This window comes from Gossypium hirsutum, chromosome D12 (genome assembly GCF_007990345.1).
Source record: "Gossypium hirsutum isolate 1008001.06 chromosome D12, Gossypium_hirsutum_v2.1, whole genome shotgun sequence".
NCBI classification, from domain to species: Eukaryota; Viridiplantae; Streptophyta; class Magnoliopsida; order Malvales; family Malvaceae; genus Gossypium; species Gossypium hirsutum.
Window position 1 is genome coordinate 55,485,483 of NC_053448.1, and position 12,123 is coordinate 55,497,605.

A 12,123-nucleotide genomic window follows, 5' to 3' on the forward strand; every position below is an offset into this window, starting at 1 on the left:
TCGTGTAACTTGAATTATATTCTTAAATGCTTGAAATGTATGTTATTCATGTGAATATGATTTGAATGTTAATTGTATGGAAATTGATGAAACATTGATATATTTGATAAAAAGGGGAAGAAATCCTGGTTGAATGGAAGGAAAATTTGATGGATCTCTGAAAAGGAATTGACAGTAAAAAGGATCCAGCCCAGACGGGTAATCCGAATTAGGGCCTGAATTTAGCCTGGACTGGTAATTCAGATCCAAGCTCATTAGAGTAATTGTCGTTGCAGGGGATTTAGCTTAGACTGATGATTCCGACAATACTCTTTGAGTTTATATTACAGGGGATTTAGCCTGGACTGGTAATCCCGCTATAAGAAATGAGGTTCGCGGGAGTGTGCTCTCTGAATTGGAAAATATGCGCACATGAATATGAATTGACGGACCCGGATTTGTACACTAAAGTGTACCCTTGAAAATCCATCGAAATTTCGAGAAATTCAACGGGATAAAAACAGAAAATGATAAGTACTTAAAATCATGAAATTAAACTTGAAATACATAGAAATGATAATTATTTGATATACTAAAATATGACATAGAAAATACATGTATGTGAAACTTGCCTGATAATTATGCATATTCAAGATTATGAACTGCTACTGGAATAAATATACATGGAACTTATAAAAAAAATTTATGGTACATGAAATATTGTCATAATGAATTGAATAATTTATATTTAAGAAGAAACAATAAGAAAATGATATGTATCGTGACATGTAAATATGAGACTATCTTTGATACATTGATACAAGGAAAATTATGTGTATTAAGACGAATAATAAATTTAAGTGAGACATGGTGAGAAAATAAGTTTGTCAATATTAAAGTACGCTAACCAATGTTGTTGCTTGAAGTTTAGGCAAGTGCCAAATTACTGTTGAATGGTAATATGTTTAATTAAAAGGTGCATTGGAATGGTAAGTGCTTAGATGAAAGTATAATTGAGCTTATGAAAGTATAATTGAGCTTATGAAAGAGTGGAAAGGGTTCAGTTATGCAATTTCTTATAAAAATATTTGTTATGTGATACGCCCGTATGAACCCTGCACCTAATTTGGAAAAAAAATTTAAAATCTATATATATATATTTAGGATTCTGCGAAAAATTCTCTATGATTCCAATTTAATCCCAGTAGGTTCCTAATAAATGTTTTGGGCTTCGAGAGCCCAATAGAGAGACGTTATGATTATTTTCAGAATATGAATAATAAATGATTCAGAATTATTGAAAATGTTCAGTAAACCCCGGTAATGCCTCGTGCCCTATTCTGACAACGGATACGTGTAGGGTGTGTTACAGAGTTGCAATGTGATAGGCTTCTAAGGTGATGATGTCATCTCGATACTATAGATGAAATGTGTGGGTCTCCAAACGCTATCGTATGTCAAATATAGCTTAAAACTATTACAATGTCTAACACAAACACAAATAAAAAGCGTGTCATTATGTTTCTCTTTCTAAAATCATCCTATTTCTTTAAATATCCAAATAAAATCCTATCTAAAATGTTAAATATTTTATAAAATTGACATATTCCTAAAATTTACCCTAACTTAATTAATGTTGACATTTTTAAAATAGTCACTATAATTGACTTTTATGCGCTGAAATTTAATAATTAATTGCCATCCGAGACCACAAGGAATGGGTCTTTAGTTTTAATATATTTACTAGGAATATCATCACGTTTTAATTATTTTTTATTATATATATATTTTTATAACTGATTAATTTGTTATTAGATATATATAAATTTAAACAAAAGAAATATAAATATGGTTTAATCTTTTATTCAAATAAAATATCCATGTTAAAATTCTGTAAAGCAAATATCGTGGTCAAAAGTCCAAAAAACCTATTATAGCTTAAAAGAGTGATGATTGAAATGGCTGGTCTTCAATATTAATATTATGCGTTGGGAAAGTGAAATTTCGTTAAGAAATGCCATACAAAATCATTAGTGATTGATTCGGAGAAATTTACATCTAATAATGGATTGGGTCGGGCTAAATTCCATCTAAAATTTTAGATTTGTTTTTCGCTCCACATTAAAAATATTAATTTTGAGTATCATTCAGTTGGTTCGTATTGATTTTTTATTATCTTTTATATAAAAATAAATATTAAAAATATAATATTAGAAATACATTAAAGTAGATGTTTTCCAACAAATTGAAAATACACACTAAGATAATTGTAACTTACGAAGTAAATGTTTTTAAGGTAGTAATAAAATTAATAATAAAACAATAGTTATACATCCAAACAATAACAAAATAGTAACAATATAATAGCGAAATGACAGTAAAATAACAACAAATGGCGGCCAAACAACAGAAAAGAAAGTATAGATTGATTCGGACATAACAAGGACCAAAAAATCCTACCCGAGGCTCAAACCATTTAGAAAATAGGTCTTATTTTTTGTTCAAGTCTATTTTTTTATCTATATTTTTATTCAAACTCTCTAATTTTTCAAACAAACTTTCAAACATGAATGAATGAACTAGCCAATGATCAGGTCCAGACAAATACCTATACTAAATTACTTTAATTCAATAATTTTATTCACAAACTTTTAAATGAACTCAACATAGTATTTTTCCTTTACTTTCAAATAAATGAAATAGTACTTAATTGTTATAACTTGATAATATCACATTTCATAACGATAATGATAAAAAAAATAGTAAATTTCACAACTAATTTTTTTAACACTAATTTCATTATAAATTCTTATTATATTTGTTCTTTTTGATACAATACTTAGAACTACTTATAGCCCCTCCTCAACCCTTAAATAGGAAGATAATATATTTTAGCGCACTCGAACCTACGTCATTCTACACTGACAACAATACCAATACAAATCAAACTAAAACTCAATCGACATCTTACAATTAAACATAGATGTTAAACTATTAATTTATTAAAAATTTAAGATTGTAATAATTCTTTCTTTTGAATATAATTTCTCAATCATTTCAGTAATATTGATTTTTTAAAAAAATTACAATAATTATTTTAAAATTTTTGAATTACTTTTTTTTCCATAAAAAAATAATTCAGTTGAGTTCTTACAAATCTTCTAACTATTCTACAATTACTTGCTTAATAAACTATGAATCTATATAACATGTTGTAGCAAAGGAGAAAAAAGAAAAAGAGATGAAAAGTTGACTTAGAGTTTTGTTTGTTGTTATGAGATTTTATTAAAATGAAGAAAGTAGTACGTCCAGTTACAGCCATCAGCAGTACATGTTTTAGTAGAGTCTTTTATCAAAATATTACAAAAAAAATAAAAAATACTAAAATAATATTAACTTTTTTTATTTACTAAAATAATACAAAAAAAAAACAGTTAAAAAAATACCTAAAGGAGGCCTGCCACAGGCGGCACCTTTGGTGCCTGTGGCAGAGGCGGCACCAATTATTCGTGTTTTGGCCATTTATTCGTATTTTTTTTCTTGATTTTATTTACATTATTTTAGTACATTATATTTGAAATGTATTATTTTAGTACATTTTTAAAATAAATTAAAAAAATCCTTATTTCGGCCCTTTGTTCTTTTTTTTTCCGAATTTTATTAATTTTAATAAAAATATATCATTTTAGTATTTTTATTATTTTACATTATTTTAGTACATTATGTTTGAAATGTATTAATTTACTGTGTTTTTTAAATAAATTTTAAAAAAAACCTTAAAAAACCCTTAAAAATACGAATAAATAGCTGAAATAAGGATTTTTTAAAATTTATTTAAAAACACAGTAAATTAATACATTTCAAATATAATGTACTAAAATAATTTAAAATAATAAAATCATAAAATAGTATATTTTTTAAAAGTAATAAAATCCGGAGAAAAAAATACAAACAAAGGGCCGAAATAAGAGTTTTTTTTAAATTTATTTAAAAAACACAGTAAATTAATACATTTCAAACATAATGTACTAAAATAATGTAAAATAATAAAATTAGAAAATAGTATATTTTTTTAAAGTAATAAACTTTGGGAAAAAATAGGAACAAAGGGCCGAAATAAGGGTTTTTTTAAATTTATTTAAAAAACACAGTAAATTAATACATTTCAAACATAATGTACTAAAATAATACAAAATAATAAAATTAGAAAATAGTATATTTTTTTAAAGTAATAAACTCTGGGGAAAAAAATACGAACAAATGGCTGAAATAAGAGTTTTTTTTAAATTTATTTAAAAAATACAGTAAATTAATACATTTCAAACATGATGTACTAAAATAATGTAAAATAATAAAATAATATATTTTTATTGAAAGTAATAAAATCTGGAAAAAAATACGAACAAAGGGCCGAAATAAGGATTTTTTAAATTTATTTAAAAAACACATTAAATTAATATATTTCAAATATAATATACTAAAATAATGAAAAATAAAAAATAGTATATTTTTTAAAAATAATAAAATTCAAGAAAAAATACGAACAAATGGCCAAAACACGAATAATTGGTGCCGCCTCTGCCACAGGCACCTTTGGTGCCACCTGTGGCAAGCCCTCCTTCAGGTATGTTTTTTTTTTAACTATTTTTTTTGTATCATTTTGATAAATAAAAAAATTATATTATTTTGAATTTTTTTGTAATATTTTGATAAAAGACCGTGTTTTAGTACGAAAGCGAGAACTTGCCAACTATTGACTTCTCTACAAACAGACACAATTTTCACATTTCTAAGCAACCCAATATAATTTATCATTACATTTTGTTGACACAATTTTTTGGATGAAAAACGGAGTCGACTTGGATTTTGAAAAACGAATACGGGAGTCGCCACCAATCTTTTTTTTGTGAGGTGTGATCGGGCCACCTCGTAAAAGGGGTTGTTTTGAATAAACAATTTAATTTTATTAAAACAACGGTTTTGGTCTACGAAATTCAGAAAAATGGGTTAGGGAGTCGGTTACGTACGAGGAATGATTAGCACCCTCGTAACGCCCAAAATTGGTACCTAGTTGATTACTTAATGTCTTGAAGTCGAAAATTGAAAACTTTAAAGAGATTTAAAAATACAATACTTTATTGAAATGTTAATTTTTTTTGGGGAAAATAGGCATATTTTACGTTAATCGAGAAAAAGAATCATATCCAGTAAGTTAGGACACAATGTCTCGAATTCTCGATACGAGAATAAATGCCGAAAATTTATTAGAAAAATCCTCATATTGAGAAAACGACGTGTCATATCCAATGCGTTAGGACACAACGTATCGAATTCCCGATACGAGAATAAATGCAGAAAATTTACTTATTTAAAAAGATATTTAATTATCTCGGGTTTAGAAAAGGGATCATGCCCAGTAAGTTAGGACACGATCTTTTTTAATGCCGGAGATCATCTAGAACTTGAGTTTGAAAAGATTCGTGTATTTAGATTTATTGTGAAAATCGAGACCCAATAAGTTAGGGTACGATATTCTCAAATCCAAACACAAGATTTTGCTTATCAAAATTTGTAGTTTATGCATTGAAATAAATTAATCTAATAAAACACGATGTTAATACTCGTAACAAGGCGATATTGGATACAATAGTGCAAAAATAATACGAGCAATAGCAATCAAAATAAAATAAATAAAAGAACAAACCAACAACTCACAAAATAACAAATGTATAAGCAAATAAAAATAAAACATTCTCTTAAAATAATCATGAGAACTTAAATAAATAAGTAAATAACAAAATGATTAAAATTATAAAAATATAAAAGTATATATATATAATAAAACAATGTAAATATGTACATATGTATTTTAGAAGCATAAAACCAAAGATAAATATGTATGTATGTATATACACGAGTAAAAAAAAAATCTATGTATATAGATATATTCATTACACACATGTAACAAAGTTTGAAAAATAAGAAAGATATAAATAAAATCAATATAATATAAATATAGTAATAAAAACAAATATCTTTGATATTTAAATAAGTTAATATAAATAGCATATAACAACAGTAATACACATAATAATAACCATGATAGTATCAAATTTATTAACATTATTAATAAAATAACTAAAATAAATAAACAAATCGACTAAACTGAATTTAGAAACAAAACATGGGGTCTAAAGTGCAAATAATATCCCCAAATTCTAGCCCGTCATTTCATTCAGGACCGAATTGAAATAAACGCAAAAACTGCGGGGCCAAATTAATAAATGCCAACGAAAGGGTGAAAGGTATAAATTGAAGACAAGCATAAAAGCGGAGGACCTGGGTTGCAAATATCCCATTGAACGGAAACACGCGGATCCGCTGGAACGGGTCGGGTCGCGTGCGGATCCTAAGGGCCAAAACGGCGCCGTTTTATTACTGCTATAAAAGCACCCATTTCTTTTATTTTTTTCATTTTTCCCCCTCCAACACAAAAAAACTGCAGAAAGCTCTCAAAGCTTCCCTATGCCTTCCAACAGTTGGGCTCTCACCGCCGACCGTCCGTCCGCCGTACCCCCACGAAATCGGCGGCCAAAGAAGCGCAGCAAAAGGGTTTTTAAAAGCCCTGCCTCCAGGCGACTTGAGAGTCGGGTCCTTGAACCCCCACGAGCGCCGGGACTGGGGCTCACAATCCCTTCCCGAAATCGGTCCCGACGACGGAGAACGGCCCTCCGACGGCGCGGTCACGAGGCGTTCGGTAAGCCCCCCCTTTATTCTTTTTGATTAATAGTTTTTTTTTAAAAGATTTGTAAAACGATAAAATAAAATAAAAAATAGAATCGAAAAAAAGAATAAGAAACAACAACCTCTTTTATTTCCCTTGATTTCTGATTCTGATATGCGTTTTTTACAAAGAAATATTGAAGCCCCCCCTTTTCATTTTTTTGCGGCCTTTATAGCCGATTTTACACTTTTTTCTATTTCTATTACTGTTTCTTCCTCTGTTCTTGCTGCTTGTTTCTTCTTTAGTGTTTGTTTGCAGGTCTTTGGTGAAGGCGGAGGAGTGGCTTGCCGTTTTGGTGCAAGGCTTGGCTGGCGGTGGCAGACCTCGGGCGTGGTGCGCGCTGAGGATGCACATGGGCAGCAGAGGGTGCGGCTCCTTGGATTAGGGTTAGGGTTTCAGTTGTGTTTTACTGAAACTTAGTTAATTTTTGGGCCGTCTAGCTTTGGACTTGTAATTTGGGTTTTAAATTTTAATTTGGGCTAGTATTGTAATGTGAACTGGACTATTTTTTTATTTTCTAGCGGGCCGGGCAAATTTGGGCCTGTACAGATTTAAATGTTGCAGCAAATCTCCAAGGACAAAACACCATGAAAGTTTTTAAAGCATGCGTAACCTTTATTTTATGAATTTAAAAAATAAATGACATTAAAATAAAAAAAAAGTAAAAAGTTTGTAACCTCAATAAAAATAAGAGTCGACTTAAAAAACATAAAGATGAAAATACAATAAATTAGTTTAGTTTTAACTATATGAGAAATCATAAAATTAGGTAGACAATAAATGGAAAATATAAATAATTAGATGAATCTTTTCATCTTAAAAGCTTTAGAAGAGTTTATCCTTAGATCTGTCTGGTCAAGAGAGTTTCAATCTTAGACTTTAAATATGGTCCATAGAATCAAGATCTAGAAGGTTTCGGTCATCATCTGTTTTGTCAAGTTTCATGGTAGATATCAAATACATGGGGCTGAAACATTATCCTCCTCTAATGCAATTGTGAGTATTCACAAATTTTCAGCCGAAGATATATGTTATCCCATTACTAATGCCTTGAAATCTCCTTAAAAGGATACAAAGTTTTTCGCTTCTTCCCTTTTTTTTTTTTGTTGTTGAATAAGATAGTGCCTAACATGTCTCAGCTAGAGCTAATATGGGATATCCGACCAACACCCACACCATCAATTAACAACTCCCCGCTAATGGCGTATCCAGCAGCTGCAGAGCAAACGATCGCATCTTGAAATGTTTCGCCACAAAATCCACTATCTTGTTCACTTCCCTGCAGCGCATGTCGGATCTCTACAGTCCACTACCGACCAAGCATCTGTTGCACTGAGTTTCATAGATTCCGCAAACAATTCTCCTCTGGTGTACTGCTCTGTAGCAGGTTAATGGCCTCCAAACTATCACACTCTAGCTCCACAAGCCGATACCCTTGTTGCCAAGTCAAGTGAAGCCCCTCAGCCACCGCCTACAACTCTGCCTGCAAAATTGAACAGAGACCATTATTCCTCCCAAATCTTACTCTCCAACTCCCCCACTCATCCCGATCAATGTCTTTCACTTTGATCATTAATTAATGGAGTTTTCCTATTTTGGGGGAGCCAACAACCATTCTTACCCCACTTCATGCTTCTACTATAATCCAATTTCTTTTACTTGAAAATGAAGCACAGTGTAGAAATGGTGGGGATCTTTGCAAATAGAAATGGTGGCTAAAATACTGTTCGGAACTGTGGTTACAGTTTTAATCACAAAATTAAAAGTGTTAAAACGTAAAGATGCATGCCGAAATTGATTACACAATTCAACCCTAGTCTACGTTGCTCAGAGTAATAATCTACTATCTTTCTTATAGTACAACAAATGATTTAAGTTTTAATATTGGTTTAACTCTTACTAATTTAGTGACCTTATCGTTGTATAAAGATTAGATCACTCTCTCACTAAATTTTCTGCTCGAAAATTTAGTTTTGCAATACAAGAGACTCTCCTGATTGCTTACAAAAATAATGCACACATAAAACGTTCCTAACTTAGAACAAATTTGTGCTCTATCAATCTCTTGGTCTCTCTTAGTTTCTTTAATCTAGGTAAAATTTAAATTTATATACCACTTAAGCTCAGTTTACATAAGAGTCACAATCTAATCACTTTATATAAAGTAAATCAACAAAAGATGATAATTTCATAAGAATTTTGATGTAATCCAATGTGTTCACACATAGGAAGTGATTTACAAGGAAAAATCTAAATAAATCTCTAGTAAATTCTAATCTCAAACACCTTGAATCTTAATCTTCTCATCTTCTTCCCCAACAATCCCTGCCCAAAACCAATGCTCTTTCCACACATTTTCCATTTGTTCAATGGGAACATTCTTAGTCTCTGGCAACAAATAGTACACAAATGCAGTCATCACTATAACCCATCCCCCAAAGAAGAAGAAAATCCCAGCCTTCAAATGGCAAAGCATGCTTAGAAATGTTTGTGCAACAATGAATGTGAATATAAAGCTGACCGCCACAGTAATACTTTGTCCGGCCGATCGAATCTCTAGCTGATATATCTCACTCGGAACCAACCATCCCAATGGACCCCAAGACCATCCAAAACCCGCTACATATATGCATATCAAGATTATAATTAAATATGCATACCCTTGGCTTACTGTTCCATGATCCCCTAGCTGAGTTGCCATGATTCCTCCTATAAGTATCTGTGAGATAAGCATTTGGATTCCCCCAACCATGAATAAGGCTCTTCGCCCAAATTTATCAACGATAAGCATTGATATGAATGTTGATCCGGCTCCGATAACACCGGTTACCACAGAGGAGAGTAGGGAAGCACTTTCACCTATTCCAATTGTTCTGAATAGAAGTGTGGCATAAAATGCAATGACATTGATGCCTGTCACTTTTTGGAAAAATGGTATGGCTATTGCCATTACTAGTTGAGGCCTATACTTTCTTTGTATGATTTTCTTGAATGGGTGTTTGATGGTTTTTGAGATTGAACTTGCTTTGATGAGATCCTCAAGTTCTGCTTCGACATCAGTGGTGCCTCGGACACGTTGCAGCAGCTGTTTAGCCTTGTCATGATCACTGCTACTTTGGATTAGGCTGCTGGGTGTTTCTGGGAGGAAAAGTGCACCTAGTGTTAGGATTGAGGCTGGAACTCCTGCCATGGCTAGGGAAATCCGCCAACCCCAACCGCCTTCAATCTTTTCGGTGCCGAAATTAATAAGGTTAGCTACCAGTGCACCTATGCCAATACTGAACTGGAAGCCATTGTTGATTGCTCCCCTGTATCTAGGTGGTGCCATTTCTGAGAGATACAAAGGGACTGACTGCAGGAAGAAAAAACAATTAAGATTGTGCAGTAAGAATTGGATCAATAATGGAAATGTTAAATAATGTACCTGGTTTGCAAATCCAACCCCAATTCCAAGCAAGATACGACCAAATATCAGCATGTAGACATTGAAAGCTGCACCACCAAGGGCTGAACCAGCAAGGAATGCAGCACCTCCTGTCAAGATTGACGGCTTACGACCGAAAACTTTTGTAACTGATGAGGCGAAGAACGTAGCGACTAGCCCAGCTATGTATAGTGAAGATGTAAATGAGGTTAACAGTTGGCTATCAAATTTGCAGTAGTTACTGATTTTGGTGTCCACCTTCATCTTTCTATATACTTCTGGGAAGAACTTCTTGAGAAATGGCTCCATAGATGTCACTCCACCTTCACACAGATAATCATTGTAACTATCTTAAGACATACTAAAAAGAAGACATCAAAGATTATGGCATGTAGTTTGGCTTCTTGCATGTACAAATTGATGCTATGTCAGTTCAGTTCACTTCAATCAAGAACCCTTTTCACTTATTTTCTCTTTTACTTCAGACTAACAAGAAGACATAAATAAGCAATTAAGCTCATGTTTTAGTGGCTGGACAGAGAGCTTTCAAGCTGACTTTTTAAATCATACTTGTAAGCATGTAAGATTAGTAAATTTAGCCATAAATCGTCAACGCAAAGAAGGAAATATATATATTATACAAACGAATTTTGCGGAGGCAAACCTGAAATCCCAATATCATAGCCAAAGATGACGCCTCCCATGGCAGCCATCATACATGACAGAACAACGAACCAGGTCATCCTACCATTGTATTGCCCACCTCCACCTGTTACTGCCAAAGCAACCGCCATCGCTGAACACAGCTGAGCTTTTGGAAAAGGGGAACCCTACTCAAGTTCCTGACAATTTGGGAGGATATATGGTCACTACAGTGTTGTTTGATTTGGAAGGCCTCAATGAATTATTGGGTTTCAAAGGAAGACAACAAAACAAAACATTACCATCCATCACTTAAATCTTGTAAGAGCATGTGGGGTTTGAATATTCAACAAGAAGCTTGAACCTTGGGAATAATATGAACTTAAAATGTCACCGCATGTTAAATATATATTATCCATTGATGTATAAACTGATGAGCTTAACTTAACTTGCTTGGTTTATGGACAAAACAAATAGAATCTGTCCGGACAGAGTCCCTTAATTATTGGATGATACATATGACATACTATGCTAAATTACTCTTTGAAATGATCGAAACCAATCAGGAACTAATCACATGCCTTTAGTTTCATAATATTTTTTGTTTTTGTATATAATTTATCTCCTTTTCAAATGATGGTAACTGCTGACGTCCAAAATTTTGCAATGAAAACGAGAGATTGTAAATGTAAATTCTAGTGAAAAAAACGTAAGCCTAAGTCGTACCCACTTGGAGTGAATGGGCTAAAACTATACTCTCCACCAAAGAATTGTAACTGGGTCATGACTAATGAGTATAACAGACCAAAAACTCATATAATATATTAGAAGTCGTGGATTCAAACCTTACCCAGAAAAAAATATTATCACAAGCTCTAAACTTCACCATATTTTAGGATAGTATCGAATTTTAAGGCATTAAAGTCTATGTCAGAATTTTGGGGGAAATTAGGAGTGGTGATTTTCTTCCTTTTGAGCACTACTCCACATTAAGTTCTATGGAAATTTCATCTAAAAGATCATCAAATTGGAAAACTCCATTGAAATATTTATTTCACTCTAAACCACTCAGCTTAACCCAAAGCCCTTCTTCTTCCTTCAAATCCAGTAAGCACTTACAACTCATATCATTACTAAATCTTTTTCTCTACCCTTGTTTCTGTTTATATTTTAATCCAGAGGATTTAACTGATAATAAACAGGGGAAGATACCGCAAAGTTGAAGAATAAAAACAGAAGTTTTGCCTCCAGGATCATTAACCATGGTAACCCAGATCTTTCATTTATATGATTG

General features: G+C 32.1%; 1 protein-coding gene and 1 long non-coding RNA gene across 2 annotated transcripts; one reads left to right on the plus strand and one right to left on the minus strand.

Moving 5' to 3' along the window:
* Nucleotides 1-7,502: 7,502 nt before the first annotated feature.
* Nucleotides 7,503-8,579, plus strand: LOC121224286 (uncharacterized). Its single transcript, XR_005921886.1, has 2 exons — nt 7,503-7,759; nt 7,903-8,579. It is a non-coding gene; the product is annotated as an uncharacterized lncRNA (long non-coding RNA).
* Nucleotides 8,580-8,949: 370 nt separating this feature from the next.
* On the minus strand, nt 8,950-11,203 carry LOC107955114 (hexose carrier protein HEX6). The gene is made up of 3 exons (XM_016890828.2): nt 10,852-11,203; nt 10,188-10,510; nt 8,950-10,115 (listed from the first exon to the last, which is right to left on the minus strand). Exons 1-3 carry the CDS (start codon nt 10,979-10,981, stop codon nt 9,042-9,044), a joined length of 1,527 nt encoding a protein of 508 aa, XP_016746317.2. The 5' UTR covers nt 10,982-11,203; the 3' UTR covers nt 8,950-9,041.
* Nucleotides 11,204-12,123: the final 920 nt, after the last annotated feature.